Genomic DNA, 20132 nt, shown 5'->3' with positions numbered 1-20132 from the left:
TTCCTGTCAGCCTATTTTTACAGCCCACCAAGGAGCTGTCTTGCCTTTCCCAGCTGGTACCCTCTGCAAACCTGCTGAGCATGCATTCTATCCCATGATTCCTTAGTCAAGAAATTAAACAGGGTTTGTCCCAGCATAAAGCCCTGGGGGATGCCACTAGTCATCAGCTGCCAGTTGGATGTTTTTATTACTTACATTTGCATATGTACAAAAGAGTTAAGAATAGAAAGAATCATCTTAGGATGTGAACAGAAAAAGCAGATGTTGAAAAGTAGGGGCCTCTGAAACAGCTTTCCTCAATCAATCTGCTCTGAAGGTGTTCTACACCTGCCATTATTTTAAGCAAAGTATCAATCTAAGGATAAGTGGCTGCCCCCCTACAGTTACTAATTAACCATTCCTTGTTGTAATTGTTTCAGACTGATGTAATGCACCAAAACATATATGATTACATTCATGTGGATGACCGCCAGGATTTCTGTAGACAACTGCACTGGGCCATGAATCCTCCCCACATGTTGTCTGGACAGCAACTACAGTCAGAAACAGGTGGGATTGTGTATGTTGATTGGAAACATAAGCACCACTGTACAGAGGTAGAATTCCACTCCACCTACGCCTGTGTCAGTACCATGTCAAGTCAGATTCTTCATAGTGGCCATTTATTTATGTTATTGTCTCAGAGGTGACATTTCCTCCTGATCCCGGGAATTTATAAGGTAGAATGTGCCACTGCTGCTACAAAGTTGTTTCCTTTATTTTTCTCTGACTGATGTGCCTACACATATTCTTACACACGCAGAATGAACAGCGTAAGTTCTTCGTACTGCCAGACTTTTGTTGGCAACAGATCAGGACATCAATAGTCCTCTCACTGATGCAAAAGGTTTCTGTACAGAACCACAGTGGCAGCAGCATTGTCTGCCATTTTTTTTCACACGCAAAATGATGTAGACAGAAGCCTTCTGAAGAAAAAGTAGGTTTAGCAAGGCACTTTTTCCTCTGAGGCCATATTTCCCTAGGATAGGAATTGGATGCCTGTGCTCAAGGTTTCTCCTACATGAGGTGTTAAGCTGAAATCACAATGACAGAACATATAATCAGGTCGAAATTGTTAACCTTATAAAGAATTATTGATCCCAGCAAAACATATGCATTTCATCAGAAGGTGAGGTAGTAACTGAGGAAATAAGTTGGGAAGTATAGTCACTAGATGAGTGGGGAGAAACCTGCAAGAAATCCTTCAGCGACTTTTATGGCCCTCAGGAACAGAGTCATGAAACTTTGGTGGAATTTCTTGCATTTCCTGTAAAACGGTTTCTATGTTTTACAAGAGTCTTACAGATACCTGAGGAACTTTGCAAGATTTTGTATTCAGGAAACAAACTAAACAATGTGCACTAATATTTCAAACAATTTAAAATTTGACAATATTTTGAATTTTTGTCCTAATGTATATCATGGAGAATTTCAGTTCCTGAATTCATACTTTTGAAAAAATATTCATGTCTTTTGGGAAATATTTCAAAAGCTGTGCACTTGTCCAAAAAAATCAAGGAGGCGCAACAGCTGAACATTAGCTAATCATCTACTGTCCATTTTTTAGTTCTGTTTTCTTTCTTGCATTAGCATTTTTCTTTATTTTGTTCTCTTGTCTAACACATTTTCTGTGATCTCTGATCTCAAAACCAGCAACATCTGTTACCCTGTTTTGCATCATTAAAAATCACAAAAACTCAGGAAATAAAGTCCGAATTTCTATAGAAACTCACCCAAATCCCATTGCAGAGCTTTTATTTTTCTTTTGGTAGAGCATGTGCAGGTGTATCCATACACGACACAATTGAATATTCGTCCATCCATAACGCAATTTTTAGCAATTTCCGTAACAGCTTCCTCAATTGGCTACAGAACATTTTCATTATTTCTTAGTGTGATCTGATATATGTTGCCTCCACTGTTGTTCCTAGGAGAAGAATATATTCTCAGTAAATTGTTTAAAGCACAAGAGAATGACAGCATGACAACAGATTACTCTTCCTTTTTAACTCGCTGTTTCATCTGTCGAGTTCGCTGCTTGTTGGACAGTACTTCTGGATTCCTTGTAAGTACAATTTCACTCAGATGACTGTAAGTGTGACATAATAGATTTTAATTACTTCATATGAAAAATTCTTCAACATAAGTATTGTGGAGACCCATGGACAGGATACACTTTTCTTTTGCTGTGCACTAGCAAGAAACACCTAAAGATAAGTATTAATGTGTGAAGAGTGATAGGAGAAAAGAAGGTTGCAATACTGGAAATTGAAAGAATTTTAAAATTCTTATGTTTTAAGATCTTTTTGACAATATCTGTCCTCAATTTGTATTGGGCACAGTACAAGGGTGGCAAGTCTGAATTTCAACAATTAACATTTAAGCACAAGGTATTTGCTTTAAGGAGAAGGAAAAATAATGATCCGTTTTCCCCTTTTGTAAAGAATCCTTTAATAACAAACCCCAGAATTAGAAAGTCTCTTGCATGCTCCATACTAGGAGTGGCTCATTTCTAAAAATCACATCTCCATTCTGTTAGCAAAGACGAATGCTGCTTCTACTTAGGGGAAACTCCAGCACGTGCAAAGAAAATGAGAGGATAAGCATGAGACTGGGAAATGCAAGTTCTGTCTCAGATGCTCATTTGCTGGAAGCCTATGGGTCTTAACAGCCATCATTTCTGCATCCCTGCTTTAATCTCTGGAAAATGCCTAACTCAAATGGGTTGATTTTTCTCTGGGCAATTTTTGGTAGTTAATTTTTTCACTGAGAAGCAGCAGCTTGCTATTAACTTGATCCCCACCTTCTGACTTAGACATTTGAGGCAGGGATGGACGGTTCCTCCCAAGCTATGCACTCTGTACCTGGGTATCTTGGCCCTTTTTTTTCCCTTGGCATCTGGCTGCACAGACCTTGGGTTGTGCCAGTCCATATACTTCCCAGAAAAAGTGCAGAGCAAGAGGAAAGAAACTAAGAGACCTTCTCACTGGAGAGAACAGAGCATGGAAAAATAATGGTTCCAGCTTCAGTGGGGTACAGAGGAAACAACTGTTTGCACCACTGTACATGGCCTATTTTGGCGAACAGAACATAACACAGATCTTCTACTTCTGAGTACACAAGAGAGAAAAAAACTCAACCAGCCTCAAAAGTCTCACTTTACAGTTGATAGTACCTCCACCCACCCTGTCTCTGAAATGGCATGGCTTAAATTATATGAGTAAAATTCAATTCCTAGTTTTAATCCCTGATTCAAAACTGGGATTAGTGTTAAATAATACAGTCCATAGGTTGTATTAGTATTTTAAATGTTTATACACTAAATGCTTAAGTTGTTTGGTTGGTTGTTTTTTTTTTCAGACAATGCAGTTCCAAGGCAAACTAAAATTTCTCTTTGGACAAAGGAAGAAGTCCTCATCAGGAACAGTATTGCCACCTCAGCTGTCCTTATTCTGCATAGTGGTACCACTTCTGCTCCCTTCTGTGACAGAGATGAAGATGAAAAGCCTGCTTGTGAAAGCAAAACACAAAGCTGATGATGCATCAGCAGCGAACACCAAGTATTTACAAATTATTCTTTTGGCATTTAGTGAAGATTATGGGCTATTAAGCATGTAAAAAACACAAATTATGCTAAATATCTCTCCATTTTAAAACTCTTTCTTAGAAAAGTGAATAATTTATCTGGATTTAATTATTGAATACAAAATAAATATAATACAATTACTATAATAGAACATAATAGGACACAAGATGATGTAATATATTGTACTTTATTTATAATATGTTAAGTATTATATTTCAATACACAAAATTTTATATTAAAAATGGAACATCAGGATGTCTTTCTGACCTTCAGAAGTTACCAAGGCAGCAAGCCAGTCTACTAGCTGTAAAAGTGGAAAAGAAAAAATATTTTTACTGCGAGTTTTCAAATTTCAGTATCTTTTGCTAACACAATTATTTCGACTGGGAAATTTTGGTAACAAACAAAGGAAAAGGAAAACTTCAGGAAGGTGAATGTGTGTCTGTGGGGGCTGTTCACATAGAGTCTAATGAATTGTACTTGGTGTGTGCATTTATCTTTCAACAGAAGTTTTATGAACACGTAAGTTTACAATTGCACTAAATGTCTTGGGGGTGATCATTTGGTAGCAATCACAAAAGATCAGGACGGATTGTGTTCAGACTTATCTCCTTCCTAACACGTATTTTTGTTACTCTTCTATGTCAGAATTTTAGTTAATGTTTGGGGCTAGGATCATACTTGCCCTTATTTGCTTAAATATAACCTTATAGTAATGAGTTCTATTGCTGTGAAGCAAAATGCTTGTCAGTATGACTGACAGTACCATAATTTGGCTTTTAATTAGATTATGCTTGTGTATGTGTGGATTCACTATCCAGATGTATAATGTGGTTCTAACACATACATCCTTTTGACAAGAACTAAATTGGTGGAAGTCTGGTAAAATGGACTATGCACACTTTTGGAATAGAGTAGGAAAAGCATTTCTACTTGCTAGTTTTTCCAGTAGCCCGGGTGAAATTAACTGATGATCGGAATTGAGCTCTTGGAAGAGAGGTGTTTTACTATCTGACTGGACAGTGGCCAAGGATTTAACAAGTATGAAGCAGCCATTTATCTTCAGGATTTCCTTTGGTTCAGGCCTGAAGCATGGTAGCCAAGGATGGTGGGCAGATTTACACAGTCTTTTTCTTTTTTTGATGGTCTTAGTGAAGGGAAGCATTTGTAATACAGTTTTACAGACATTGCACTCTTTTCAAACCCTGATTCAGGCATTTTCAGCTAAAGATTAAAGAAATACATTCAAATCATATGGTGCTTATTGCAAATTGAAGTCACGCCAACTCTTAAATGCATTGCTGGTCATTTTGATGTACATACCTCGAATGTAACTTGAATAGGAAGATCAGGATATACACAGCGTTTGTCTCAATTCCAGATGAAATTTATTTTTCCAAATATAGTAAGTCAAGAGCAGAATATTCCTAAGCATAACTATTCCTCTTAATTGAATACAGAACTCCAGTCACACACTACTTTGAGCAACCAAATGATGCAGGAAAAAGATAATTATTTAGTGTTAGTTGCTCCATACTTAAAACATACGCTTTTGCTAATGGTCACCAGCTCGAAGGTCATATCTTTTAGAGTCTGTGATTCTACTGTGTTGTCATTGACTGACAAAGAGTTTTCCACATTTTCTGCCCTCTACAGCTCCAGTTCAAAAGGCAGTTCAGGACTGTGTGAAGCAACAGAATTATATGAACGAAACAGTCACCATGAAGGTGCCGCCTTCACTAGTGCATTACAGATTGCTGAAAATCAAATCAAAGGTACTGCTGAGCACTTCTAGATTATATACAGTTTATGGGAAAAGAACCTCATCTTTTATTTTCTCCTGATAGGTTTTTCAGGTTTTGATCCCAATGCTCTCTTTCTTCTTCTCCCTAACACCTCTTCTTTAAAAAAATGCAAAAAATTGTCCACTTCGAAAGATAATACTGAATCAGTCTGTGATTTCAGAGTGGGCAGAAAACTTACAGAGAAATCAACAATCATGGTAAATAGTAAATAAATAGTAAAAGATTAATAGTAAAGAAAAATAGTAAAAGAATACTCAATGTATTCTTGCTTAAAAGTTGCAGCACTGAATTTAATAAGATTATGTGAAAATTCTAATAATTAATAACAATATCTATCCCTCTCTGAGGAAAACTTGGACGATATGTTACACATGTTGGTTTTCCCCAAAGATTAGAAAACAGAGGAAAATTAGAATGCATTGTCTTTAAAACTCATGATGTGCCCACAGCTTTGACTCATGCTTTTCCAGTGCTTGGCTGTGGAAAAATTGTGAGAGTCTATGCTCTATTTCAGATTTTACAGTGGATAAAATTTTGATGGCAAGTCTACCCCACTGGGCAACTTCTTCTTGAGCGGACTTGTACTCATCCTTCCATCATATCTGCTGGAAATCTTTGTCTAAAACCATTCCTCTCTTACAGACCCATTTTCCATGAATATTTTCTCGTTGGTATAGTACTACTACTACTGAGAGGAAAATATTATAAGGAATGAGTAATACTGAAAAATCCTTGGTCACAGTTTAAGTGTTTTACTAGACTTTTCAAATTTCAGTTTTAAAACATGATTTTCTTCATTTTGTGAGATATTTTAGCTTGTACTTTCCTATGCTGATACTTCTAGGGCAACAAAGCAACTTTTGAACATTCACAGTTTAGGTAACAAAAATTACTTAATACTGCTTGTATTAAAATCTATTTTCTTTTAAATTATATAGCAAAGAATAATGGAGAAAATGGCATTTCTTTAGTCAAAGTACAAACAAATGAAGATCACTGGGTCTGGGTTCAAGCTAACACTCAACTTCTGTATCGAAGTGGTTGTTCAGAATACGTCCTTGCCCAACAGCAAATGTTAAAGTAAGTATATTTTCCAGTACCAAAAAGAAAGAAAAGTAGAAGAATGAATGTATTCTTTTTGTATGAAATCTTTAAAAGGGCTCCACTGACCTAAGAGAAGAGCTGAATGAGAAAAATTTGGTTTACTTATGATATGGAAATCTATTTCTATCTTGGAACATATGAAATGGCTGTTACAGTCTGAAACAATATTTATTTTCTGTCTTCAGTCTTTTCTTCTTCTGAAGTTGAGTGTACATATACACTACGATAGAAAGAAAACACTTGTTTATTAATATTTTACTTTCTTGCACAAAAAAAAAAAAAGGGTTTTGTTTTACTTTGCAGCTGAAAACCTTGTCTCCCAGTTTTTCTGCTTATCAACACTTGACTACGTTGAGCTTTTTTTCCCCTTCATGTATGACAGTTGTGCTCATGTTTTTAGTTGTGTATGTACAACATAATCTAAAGAAGGGTTCATACTCATATTCATTGTATATTTGTAGATAGATACATCTATTTGCTTGTAGGCTCAGTCATGGAGTGCAAACTAATCTCAGATTTGCACTCAGAGAGGACTTCTTGGATGAGTTTTACCCTTTCCTCCCAAACAAGTTTTTCATCCTTCCCCCATGGGACTGTCTGTTCCAATTCCTGTGGGCCTTGTTGAAGTATCTCTTCAAGATTGTCTGAGGGAAGAGACAAGAGAGTGGACACAATGAGCAGGGGCCAGGAGTTTTATGTAGCCACCATCTGGCCCAGTGTTAAAAATGGGGCTGTTATCCTGGATTTTTTCCTTTAGAATGCCTTGCAAGTGGAAGAAATAAATGAAAAGTCTTTGCACTTCTAGAGTAAATCTTCCTTGCAGGTAGTGTATCTCCCAATATCCACATGACTGCAGGGGAGCTCCTACCTAAGGATGCTGGAACTTTTTACCTTTACTGGGATGGCACAAACATCATCTTGCTGTGTGAGGGAATGAATTTCTATTAAGAAGCAGATTAAAAGGGGCTGTTTCCTTTATTAGTTTCTCTACTTCCAAATTGTTCTTTTGTGTAATTAAGCATGTTTCTTTAGTTACATTTTTACTTTCTGAATGATTAAAATCCTTCCTTTCTTCTTGATAGTTCCCGCAGACTGAAGTATTACAAGATTTGGCCTTGGTGAATATATTCAGTTCCATCTTAGTCTGCAATAGACTTTGTATTTGTTACTACGTTTTTTTTGTTGTTGCTAAAATGTATGCTGTCTTCTGGGAAACATACATTCTTTTGGAGAATTTTCACGGGATACTATTTCACTGTAAAATTCTTCATTTGGGGGTTTAACTTTTTTTGACTATTTCATTTTGTTCGGTTCTTTGGTTCCCAATTTGACCATTTTCTGAGAAACGTGTTCTGCAGTAAACTTGTATCAGACCATTTGCATCTCAATACTGTCAATAATAAAAATAAGAATATTTAGCAGAGGACTGAAAATATTTAAAACGTTAGAAAAAAAAGAGAAAATATTCTTCTCTCGTGGTGTACATTATTACAGTGGGACGTTCTCTCTTTGTAACAACATGGACTCCCTCTACTGGAAGATCCTTTACTTGCACATTGATTCCATACTCTAGAAAAAATTCTATTGTGACCTAAGAAAAAGACTTCTAAACCCCTTAGTAGGTTTTCAGGTTTTCACATGCAGTTTCCTATTGAGATGTCTGCTTCTTGTTTGGAGAGGGATGAGGTGGTTTCATAGCACTGACCCTGCAGGGTTGGGAATCAGCACGTTAGTGAATTCAAGACCTGAATCTCAGGATTTGGACCCCAGTTCTGAAAACAGCTGCTTCAGGCATGGAAGTGCTCAGGCAACACTCTCTGCCAGTGTTCTTCTTTAATGTTGAATACTTCAGCTGGAGGTCATGGAAAATTAATTTACTGGCCATCTTAGAAAACAAAAGGCAACATAAATTAAGTTAGACATATAAAACAAACCTACACCCAATATTAACATCTGTGACTATTCAGTTATTTAATTTGGGCATTTTATTTCCTCTCAGCTGTGTTCTTGAAATATAAGACCCCTGTGGTTCTCCCTCAAATCATTCTGATCAGAAAGCTCTTATGTGTCCAAATAACTCCTTGTTAACAAAATACATCTCATTTAAGATACTATTTGTATTTTATCCCTAGAATTTTCTACACACAAATATTATTTAGATATATTTCAAGGGAAGAAAAAAGTGTAAGGGAATTACTGTACACATAATTAGGTCTTTATTGAACTGTGTGCCCAAAATGGAAGAGCAAATTGATGATGGAATTCAAATGAAGCAATGCCTCAGAAAGTTAGCTGTGCACACACATTGACACCCAGGTGCAGGGACACTCTTCTGTTCTCTCAAGCAAATGCAAAGGTTATGTGCACAACAGTGTGAGAGTCTCGTATGGAGGACAATGTATGGCTTGTAACACATGTTGAGCCACTCTGTATCCCAGAAAACAACCATTTAGAAACCTCTGACTGACTGACTTTCTTTTCTACTCTTATTGAAAGGGAAGAAGATGAACAACTGAAGATACTAAGTGGTTTTGCCAGTTTGAAAGGAAACCTGGAGGGGCTTTCCTATAATAGTGCCATTGAAACTCTGGGCCAGTGGAAGCATCTTAACTGGGCAGCAGTGAAGAATGAACAAGATAATGTAAAAGTGAAGTTTGAGCCTCATACTAATGGTGAGTGTTTTATGCAAGAGGAACCTTTCAGTTCTAACACATCAGTTTTAGGCATTCAAAACAACTGCACCACAAACAGTAGCTGGACTTTAAGAAACTCGAGTTCTTGTTCTATGAGCCAGCGAATGAACATGTGTCCAAACAGGAGAGCTGGATCATTCTACAATAGAGACCAAAATTTCTTAAATTTGGCATCAACTTGTTCTTCCCACTGGGGGAGCACAGAAAATGGCCAGTCTTACTCGGGGCTCCAACAACGCTGTGCAGAGAACTATGCAACAGACCACCTGAAGCTGCAGAGACCATTAATATCCTCAGAGTCTCTCTATGACACTGCTGCTCCCTTGGAGATGCCTATCAAAACAGAATACGATTCTGATTCTGAAAACATTGCTGATAACTACCTGCTGTCGCAGAGCCGAGCCTGGCTGGATGAGAGTGGCTCAGTGAGAAAGCAGGTGTCCAGCTATCCCAACAGAATGTACCTCAAAACAGAACCGGACCTCTGCGAGCCAGCCCTGCCTTGCCAGAAGCCAAGGCACTGCCTTTACACACCACATAATTGGCAATGCATCATAGCAAACCATCCCAACAACCTGAACTTGAACAGAGCTTGCAAGGGTTCACGGAACAAGGAGGTGGCCCCATTCTGCCCTCAGAACACCTCCATGTGTTTGGAAAGCATGCCCGACCTGCCACACACAGCTTGCTACAGCCACTTCTACAGCCCCAGCCCAGGAGAGGAGAAAGAGCAGATTAATGAGGTGTTCAAAGTGCCATGTGAATTTAAAAACCCCTGCTTGGTTCAAGCAATCAAGCGTGAGCCCCTGGATTCTCCACCGTTGTCCAACAGTGGACAGAACAGAGTACACGCGAGCTTTCCTGAAAATACATTAGCAGGTCCTGTGCCTCATAAAACCACTGAATGTACATTTTTGCAATAGATTTTATAACATTTGAAATATTTATAATGTTAAAAGCAAGAAGTTGTAGATTCTCTTCCAGTTTGGTTAAATGAGTTACTAAAATCAAAAGCCAGTGGAAAGATTTTGAGTGTGTGTGTGTGTGCACCTGTGTGCGAAAAGAAACAGACACAGGTACACACATCCTACCCCCCCCACTGCCCTTCTCTTAGTGATCCTTGTGAAGAGGAAAGAAAGATTAAAACTCAGGCACAGAAAAATAATTATTACTTGCTGCACAGGTATACCTGATCATTTTTCTTTATCACCTTTCCTCTCTTGTCTACACTTCACTAGCAAGGTCTAGCAATTTCTGTTTCCTTTGGTCTGTTTTTCTCAAGGTGATGTGATGCCTCTGTGCAAACCAAAAATGTTGATGGTCTTCAGTGTGGCTAGTTTACCTTATGAGTTCTTGCTTTATAATTATTTTTCTACTCTCATAAGAAGGATCAGCTATTCCTTCATCCCAGCATTAAATTAATGGCAATAGGAAAGGGCTTCACAACACAACATCTTAATTTAAAAGGACCACATTAGTAAAAACAATGACTTTCATAAATGCATTATAAATTATTTCAAACTTCAAACTGAAGTTACTCCTAAGTTTCTTGATAATATTATTGTTTTAGAATCCATTTTTTTCCATTTTAATGCCATCAGCCATTCATGTTGCTGCTGAAAGACTGAACAATGGGATGTAATCCACTTCTATAAATCAGCTACAAAATGTTGTGAAGTATATGGGAGAACAAAGTATTTCTCCAATTATTTTCCTTACTGTTACTTGTAACATTAACAAAGGAAAAGCACTTTTTTACTTGATAGTATTTCTTTGACTGATAGCAGCTTATTAGATATCGTCACCTTACATCAAAACCAAATCCCACACTAAGATTATTTTCAAAAACATCCTAGTTTCAATCCCAAAAGAAACCCTTAATCTCACTGAGAGGTAACTGGTGGATGCATACCTTTCAAAAGCACTTCAGTGCACTTTAGTGCTTTTGAAAACAGAGTGTATACTTTTCTTTGAACCCAGACAGTAATGTATTTCCACAACAAAAAAATAAAATTATATTTTGGGTTTTGTTATTGTTGTAGTTTGACTCCTGCACTAACTTTTGTTTTAAAATTGCACTATTTCAACTTTTTTATCAACTTCACCTATATAAAAACCACATCATTTAAAAAAAAAATGCTTAGATGTATGTATATGTGCTTTTTGAAAGAAGCCCTGTAATGAATGTTTTCTTTTTCAAAATGTTATAAATAATTATAATGTCTTCCTTTCTCTATCTAAGGGCATGGATTTTTTTACATGCCAGAAGAGAGGCATAAAATTCTCCAAAATATTTTAAATATGTGGGATAAGTCAAGTTTTCAGGTAGTGCAATGGTTCTGCACCTCGGAGGCTGCTCTTCTCCAAGAAGACTGACCATCTTTTCTGATAGAAATTACTGCCTGTACATTAGAGTTGGCAGGTGTAAAGATAAGCATTCTCTGCATGCCAGTTAAGTGCTTATGAACTGTGGTATGATCTGAAATGCACACTGGACATTAAAGCAGGGCAACAACATCTTACTGTATTTCAGGTTAAATCTGTCATAGTCCACTAGACTGTATCCAAGCCATGAGAATGCTACCTTTCTGGTTTCCGAGGTACATCAGCTCCCTGCTGGCTGTGTGCTGCCTCTTATTTGAGACAGTCTTGATATCCTTGCTTTAATACTCCTGCCAGTGGTTGCAATGCAATATCAGACCCTGTTCTGAAGTGAGACCACAGTGGTGGAATTTACACTGCTCTCCAGTACACCACTGTCCACATCACATAAATTCAAGCCAAACTGCAAAAATACTTGTGGGCAAGCAAACTTGTTGCTCATGCAGAGTGAGACTGCCATAAATCAGTGTTCCTGCACAGCCTCTGCCTCACTGATGCACTATCTACATAATTACAAGCAGCAGTTCTTTAGACTCTTCACAGAGTTGCTGTCATAGTCCTTTGCTTGGCATGTAGCAGTGGCACTGCTTATGTGCTGGTGTCAGACACCCTACTGTGTGCCTCATAGCTGCTTTTGGGTTGTGCTATGAACCCTGTAACATTCTCCAGTCTAGCTCCTTGTGCAGCTGCCTGGCAGAAATGAGATGATGGGGAGAAAGGGTAGTGTGGGAATAGGTGGCTGGGGGCAACTGGAGGACACACCCGCATGACTTCTGAAATCGGCTTTTTAAGAATCACTGTCACACCTCTTCGAATGAGAGTACCTGGGTTTGGTTTCACACTGCCTCGTACTTTCTCACATCATTTGCATTGATGAAGTGTGACTGTAAAACACTGTTATCTTCATCTGGACATGCTGGTGCCATTTTGCACGATGGGAGTGGTTACACCAGGTGCGACTCTGTAGAGGACTGTGCCACCAAAAGCCTTGTCTATGCTTAGAAATATTACCTGCTATGACTACAGTGGGAGAACTATACCAGCCAGATTTCTCTCTTCAGTGCAGAAGTAATTTATACTAACAACAGAAAATCTCTATAGTTCTCTCTGTTACAAAATTCATTCTTTTTTGTTGACATAACTCTCAGGCTTTCCGGGCTCATATCAGTTATAATTATTTTTCTCATGTTTCCAACAAACCCAGACAGATTTTACACATCTTGATTGATATTATAGAGGTAGGTGAAGCTTCTGCCTGTAAGGGAATGTAATCTGATACATGAGATGTAATAGCCCTCTAGAAGGATGGATGAATGTGTGACTCAAAAGTGAGATGTCACCTTCTGACTCCCTGCTGTGTAAATGCAGTTACATTTATTATTCCATAAAGTCTGAAACCAAGAATAAACACACTTATTCTGTACATCACATTTGATTTTGGCCCACTTAATTTGTGGCTGAGTTCTTATTTCAGGTCTCACAAGAAAAAATGTGGTATGAGTAGAATTTCTTCTAAATTACCACACATGCAGTACAGCAATCTCCCAAGAACTGGGCTTACGGAGAGATCAGCAGTTTATTCTCTTTTTGGGCAATTGCCAACCATTGTTGGTAGTAACAAAGACCAGTTCCTTCTAAGTACTTAGAAAGAACAGAGGAAATAAACGCTTAAAAATAATCTCTTGCCATTTGTGTTTAAGGCACAGATATGCCTTCATCCTCTCCCCATGATATGTGCCCTGGATTGAGTCGGGCCTGAAATCTGACATTGCATTGTACCCTGTTAAGTTACCACTGATTTAATCTATAAAACCTTTTTGTATGAAGACATTAACGAGCCCCTGACACTGACCAGTAAATAGGATGAAAGAGAGAGCAGTTCTTTAAAATGGTTACATTTTCTTAGTGGTTGTTGCCGCTTTGGTATTATTCTAAAAACTAGCACTGAGAAGTAGGATTTAAGATATTTTCAGTCACTGGTGTTTAGCTTTTATCCTTAATGAACTGGTATTTGTATCCCTTCAGCGCAACCCTAAAGTCGGTTTTAGGAGCCTCCCAATGCATTTATTGTAGCAACAATAAAAAATTATTCTTGTAGAAGAAATGCCTAGTCAAATGGTTGCCTAATAGGAACTTGGGGCATTCAGGCTGAAAGAAATGCCTGACTGATAATAGCATTCAAACTTCCTCAGCCATAAACTCTTCAGAGGCTGAGACAGAATGGACTCATGAATTCCCTGATCTTTGGGGAGGGTATATTTTGGTGTGGAAGGTGAGCAGTTCCAAAATCTGTGAGAAGGTGTCTCCCGCTGGGATGTTACTTGGTCCACAGAGAGCAGAGACAATATTATCCGTGTTAAAGCTGCTGATCAAGGTCTTGACTTTACTGAGAATGTGACCTGATTTCAGCTGTCAGTGGACAGCTGCTGAGCACCATACAAATGTTAGTCAAACACTGTTGAAAGCTACTATTTTTACTGAGAAACAACATGATTTGAGGTAGGAGCTTGAACAGCAAAAAGAGGGGATTTTCCTGCACTTACATAGTGACTGAAACTGGGGCAGACCTCCACTGTAGGTAACACTATAAATAATTTACATTGACTTAAAAGTCTTCAGATACCAAAGTAAAGCTCTGTTTCAAAAATTCTGTGTGAGGGCAGCACTGTGGGAGTGGTAAGCTTGTTTCAGTTGTCCTCAGTTTGGAGATTTAACAAGGGAAATGAAAGATTAAAAGACTGTACCTAAATCCACTGTAGGAAAGACTAAACTTCCTATTCTTCGATTGTAACATGGTAATGCAAAGTTTAAGTCTGTGGTTTACCCACCTTTTATTGGAACACAGCCATGTATTCTTAAAGTTCTTATATCTGAGTCTGCTCTGGACATCGTAGGGAAGTCTGACATTTGAGCATCAGTCAGTTCAGTAAGACTTTAGGTGCTGATCCTTTGATATGGTATTGAGATCGACAGAGCATGTGCAATTCTTCTGGAAATTCCTAGTGCTTAAAATACTTAAGAGGCAACAAGCCTGAGGCAAGGAATATTCTGTGGGATAAGATCAGCTTCTGCTGCCTAGAAGCTTTTCTTAACTCTTTGTGTTGAAGCCATACTGGAACTTAAATAGGACAGCCTCACCCACTGTAGTTACTTCAAGAAACCCATTATTTTCTCTTAACAAGGTGTTACGTTTCAATTAAAATAGTTAAAAGGCATAATTTCCCCTACCTATGAATACATATATTGCCTTAGGTAGTGGTAAAGAAATTAACATACTTTTATTCTTTCATTTGAGTGTCACTTAACCAAGAAAACCAACCTCAGAATGACAGGGGTATAGAACGGTTCTATTTTTCTTGTCTATCTGCTCGTTTCCTCTCTTTCTCTCTACTCTTCTAGAGTGTAAACATTCAAAATGGAAATACTTTCCTGATCATATTGAGACAAAAAACCTGAACGTAAACTAGACTGTAGAAAATGTCTCACTAGAACAGGACTTTCTCTCCCTGGAGTTCCTTCTTTTAAATCTTGCAAAGTCCTACATGAAACTGTGAGTCTCAACTGAAAACAGGCATCTGTAACATGTAGGGAGCAAGAGATGGTGCAGGTGGCCATGCTCACTTTTTGTCACAAGACTTTTATCCAGCTGAAGGAGATTCATACAAGAGGGCTGCACCGGGTAGCTTATGTTCATAGGCACTGCCACCCTGACAAACAGATCTTTGTCACGTTTCAGTGACATGTGGCGCGTTCTTGTCACTATGAATACGTTTCCCTATCATGCTATCAGAAATGCCTCTGAGCAAAGTCATCAGCGACAGGCTGAAACACTCACAAAGTACTTTTAAAAAAACCAACCCAAATGTCTGGAGATCCAAGAACTCGCTTGTGGTTAGGCAAAGGTGCTCTTTGAGTGGAAGTTTGGAAGAAAGTAAAAAAGAAAAAAATTGTTAAGACAAATTTTGGGGAGAGAAAAGATATATTGCCATCAAGGTGTAATTATTCTGTGACTACAGCATTAATTCTTCATCTACTGTTAAAAATTCTGTGGTCTGAAATCATGTCCTCTTTTTCTTTTTTCAGTAGAACTGATTTTGTAACTTTTCAGGTTAAAAATAATTCTTGAGAACAAGGATTGAGGCATTTCAATGCTAAGTTGCATTTCTCAATCAGACTGAAAACGTCATTCTAGAAGGCATGAAGTGCTCCCATTCCTTTCCTGGGGCTAGTCTTCCAAACTGTGGCAAATTCAGTGTGTGTATTATCTCTCCTGCTGCTGGTAATTGTGCAGCTGATGCTCTAACTATGCAGTCCGAAGGTTTTCAAGATTTCCTTGGTGCAACAAGGCTCCAGGGACAGCTCCAGTTTCACATTTGTACTGGTAGAATTATGGTAAACAAAGATGTGGCAGAAGGCAATAGAAAGAACATCAGCTGCTTGGCTAGTCTTATTAATTCTATTTCAGCAATTAAAATACTTTGTTAGAAAAAAACACGTGAAATTCTGGTCTAGAGTGCCTCATTCTGCACCACAGGATGGTGTGAGCTCTCCCTTCGGAACCTCTTTATTTTCCTTTTTTTAATTTTTAATTTCTGGACCATGTGTATCCTCCCTGTGTTCGTTTAAAACGTGAAATAAGGAGAAGCAAGCATCAAATTTGTTTGTTTGTTTTTTTTTTTCCTAATTCTGTCTTTTGAGAAAGCACTTCAAAAAGGCAAAAATTATCTTAGTTCTCAATAACAGGATTCAGTTTTGTTTCTACTCTTACCATGGCTAAGAAAATTCTTCCTCTGCATGGTCAATAAACTTCCTTCTTCTGAAAGGGTTCTTCCTGACAACTTCTCCCCCCTGAACTAGTTCTTAACAAAATCAAAGAACACTTTCTTCCTTAAAGGCAAATTTCTTTTCTTTCTCTAGCTTTTCCACCTTTGTGATTGCTTAGGATGGTACATATTGGTCTCCACCCTTGCTGTTTTCTGTGTCTGTAGCTTTATTTCCACTTCAGGCATACTTCAAAAGTTTTGCCGAAAAAACAGTGTTAGGCAGAAGTGCAATCCCCCATTTCTCCCTGCCCTCCTTAATAAGACAGAGGTACTCACTAATTACAGATGTACCCCTAAACCAGACAATAGGTCACTCTGCTGGTGAAACATCCTCTCTTCAGGAGTCTGTACTGCCAAGAAACCACCAGCTACCACCAATAGTTTAGTGCTGCAAGTATATAGATAATGCCAAATCCTTTTTTCTTTAGACACAGTCTCTCTTTTAAACAATCAAGGAACTAATTTTTTCCTTTTTTCTTCTCTCATTTTTGTCTACATGGGTTTATTCTTTCACTGTGCAATTGCACTTTAAATTTGCAATTTTTTTTTTTTTTAATTAAGAAGGGTATGGAAGCATTACACGACGTGTACAGTGCAGTGTTTTTACCTAGTCTATTTTAGATTTGGAGATTAGAACCACAAACACTGATCAAGAATTTTAATGTGACTCCATGTAAAAGACTGACTGTTACAGAAATGCCCATGAAAAATATGAGTACCAATAATATCATCACCGAAGGGATATAATCTGCCATCACACTCCACTAATAAACCTGTACTAAAAGTGCCATTCCTGCACCTTCTGCAGAAACACAGTGGAGGACAAGACTAACTCTTAGCAATCTGGTCTAGTGGAAGGTGTCTGTGCCCATGGTAGGGGGGTTGGAACTGGATAATCTTTAAAATCCTTTCCAACCCAAACCATTCTATGATTCCATGATTAACAAACAGGTGTATGGAATTCTACCAACAGTTTTGGCCTATCTGGCACTCCATGATCCCACAACATTTTTTGGGGGAGTGTGTATTTCTGGAGAGAACACCGCAACCACCCCAGCACTATTTGAAAATGTGCTGGATGTTGCAGGTAATGCCTGCACTGGGGCATGTGACCGAGGGACGAATGCTGCCCACCTGGGGAGGTGAAGCAGCAGACAGGCACAGCTCCAGCCCCGGAGAAGCCAATGCAGGGAATCCTGTGGGAACACCTTTGGTCATGTGTAACCCAACCAGCACCACTGGCTGTGCTGCTTCGTGTACAGGAGTATCATAGGTGTCACGGTATATCACTCATATACCTGTAAAATATATTGTGGCTCATTCAAACCAGGCAGTGAAATGTGGATTTGACGTTCTGGCATGTTGTTTAAACCCGGTGCACTTTTCTGTTGTGTTTTGTACTGTCTCCTCAGCCTGCTTTCAGAAGGAACTTTCAAGCATACTTCTTAAATTATATTTTACATTTATTACCAGGCAAAAGCATAAAGCCGAGACATTTTAAAATAAAATGTTTGCATTTAAATTAACGCTGCTGCTGCTTGTGTTTCTTGCCACTTCCCTGTACTGGGCCCAGTAACCCCCTCGCAGTGGGCCCAGCACTCCCCAGCCTCAATCCCCTCTGGACTTGTTCCAGCATCTCTCCACCCTGGGCCCCTCCCAGGATCTGCTCTGGATTGGTCCCAGTACCCACCCCCAGCCTGAACTGGTCCCAGTATCCATCCTAAACAGGTACAGGCACCCACCCTGCTCTGAACTGGTTGCAGTATCCTCTCCTGGCCTCAGCTGGTCCCCGTATCCCCCCTGAATTGGTGCCAGCATCCTCTCCTTGAAGTCCTCCCGGAGCCTCTTCTGAACTGGCCCCATTATCCATCCTGAAGTGGTCCCAGCACCCACCCTGGCCTGGTCCCAGGCTCCATCACGGCCCGGCCGGTCCCGGTTTCCTCCCTTGCTCCAGGGGGAGCCAGGCCGGGCGCGGGGGGGGGCGGCCCGAGGCTGGGGGCGTGGCCTGCTGCCCGGCGCGCGGCGCGGCGCTGGCTCCCCATTGGCCAACGGCCCGGGGGCGTGGCTGGGCAGTGACGGAAGTGACGAACGCTGTGGGGGGCGGGGTGGGCCCGAGCTCCCGGATGCTCCGAGGCTGCGCCGGCGATGGAAGATGTGGATTGAACCACAAAATAAAACAATAGCGCTTAAATAGCAAAATAATAACCCAGCTCATCCGCCCAAGGCGTGGCTCCCGCCCGCAGCTGGTCACTGGAAAGCACCGTGTGAACAAGAGTTGGGTGTTTTTTTTTTTTTAATTTTTTTTTCGCTGGCCGTGCAGGATGAGCGCCGTAGCTGAGGAAGTTAAGGCAGAAGATGGCAAAGCGGAGCCTGAAAAGAAACACTTCTACTGCGAAGTGAGTAGGTTTCTTTGGTGGGTTTTCAGCCCGGGTGCTCGAGGACAGGCACTGGAAGGTGTGCGGGGATCGGGGGCATGGGGAGCTGAGCCAGGCGCGGTGGGCAGACAGGGAGCGAGGGGGTCTCCAATGTGGACAATAACGTGGCCAGTCCCTTGGAGAGCTGCTGGTCTCAGGATTCGATGAATTCAGGTTGTTCTTGAGCAGTCACAGGTGCGGTGTAATGGTTCTTAATGGTGCAATGGTTCATTGCAGGCTTTCCAGTCTCTGTCGAGGGTTTCTGATAGGCGGCCGCAAAGGCTCATTTATCTCTAAAAGCTGCAGCTCCGGGTCAGAACGTGTTAAATTTGTCAGTCCTGTAGTGTAGTAGCACTGAATGTTTTCCTGGCGCATTCAAGTTCTGCGACGGTGTCTAAAGGGAACAGACAGTATTAGCATGCTTTAGTCTTTGCTTTTTTAAAAGCTAAAGATAGTAAGAAATATTTGTACATCTGTATTGTCTTCTGTTAATTATTGCAATGGTAGATGCGTGCCTGTGGATCTTAAAGAAATTCATGTGTCTTCCTCCATTGTTATTCTGGTCCCTTTACTGTAGCTGTGAGTGAACAGTGAACGGAGTTGCAGTTATTGTAGGGCATGATTTTGCCGCTGTTCCTTTCTAGTCCCTGCACGATCATCCCTTTTTGCTGGCTTTCCAGTTTGGAGAAGTTTAGAAGACTAAGAATTCAGAAAGTGCTGGTAGCAGAGAAGAGGGAGGCTCTTAAAAACTTCTTACCACCTGATTTATTTAAACACGTATTTAAGTATCGTTTGAACAGGTTTGCATACTATTTCTCGTCATTTTAGTGGTATGCTGCTGTCTTAAAAGCCATGCAAACTGTACTGTTTGAGCCAAAGAAGACCTTGAGAATTACACGGTTACACTGTAGGAATGGATGTATTTTGTATTACTAATTCACCAGCGGTGGAATATTCGTAGCATAACTGAAGATGTGCTTTCACTTTCTCTCTTTCAGGTTTGTAAAATTTCATGTATGTGTGCTATCAGTCTTCAGTCACACTATCGTGGTGCAAAGCATAGAAAGGTAAACTTTTTCCATATTAAATGTATATGCAGATTTAATCGTAAATCCGGGACTCTTGAAGGTTCAGCGCTTGATTTCATGCGGCTTCAAGTGCTTATCTAATTTACTGGTAGATTTGTAACAGTAATTTTCTTGAAATATCCCAAGAAAAAGATGAGGTGGGAATCTCACAACTCTGCTTTGTGCAGCAGGTAACTTGAAACATCAGCCGTACCTGAA

General features: G+C 39.6%; 2 protein-coding genes across 9 annotated transcripts in view; both read left to right on the top strand.

Annotated features, from left to right (window-relative positions):
- Window positions 1-11399, top strand: part of AHRR (aryl hydrocarbon receptor repressor) — an 83755-nt gene extending 72356 nt beyond the window's left edge. Inside the window, exons 6-11 of the mRNA XM_069005918.1 lie at window positions 420-549; window positions 1971-2104; window positions 3400-3599; window positions 5282-5400; window positions 6369-6510; window positions 9031-11399. Of these exons, the coding sequence (XP_068862019.1) occupies window positions 420-549; window positions 1971-2104; window positions 3400-3599; window positions 5282-5400; window positions 6369-6510; window positions 9031-10150 (1845 nt within the window). The 3' untranslated portion in view covers window positions 10151-11399. The remainder of the gene's footprint in view (window positions 1-419; window positions 550-1970; window positions 2105-3399; window positions 3600-5281; window positions 5401-6368; window positions 6511-9030) is intronic.
- A 7139-nt stretch (window positions 11400-18538) lies between these two features.
- Window positions 18539-20132, top strand: part of LOC138104912 (uncharacterized) — a 28441-nt gene continuing 26847 nt past the window's right edge. For 4 of the 8 annotated variants that reach the window (XM_069004240.1, XM_069004243.1, XM_069004239.1 and 1 more), the window contains exons 1-2: window positions 18539-18828; window positions 19845-19913. In XM_069004240.1, coding sequence (XP_068860341.1) covers window positions 18754-18828; window positions 19845-19913 — 144 coding nt within the window. In that variant the 5' untranslated portion in view covers window positions 18539-18753. Of the gene's footprint in view, window positions 18829-19243; window positions 19301-19844; window positions 19914-20132 lie in introns of those variants that run through there. The other 4 variants (XM_069004247.1, XM_069004242.1, XM_069004244.1 and 1 more) reach the window with 4 other exon arrangements.

Source organism: Aphelocoma coerulescens, chromosome 2, assembly GCF_041296385.1.
Source record: "Aphelocoma coerulescens isolate FSJ_1873_10779 chromosome 2, UR_Acoe_1.0, whole genome shotgun sequence".
Classification (NCBI taxonomy): Eukaryota; Metazoa; Chordata; class Aves; order Passeriformes; family Corvidae; genus Aphelocoma; species Aphelocoma coerulescens.
Note: the sequence above shows the minus strand (reverse complement) of the source record. Positions and strands in the feature narration are given on the sequence as shown.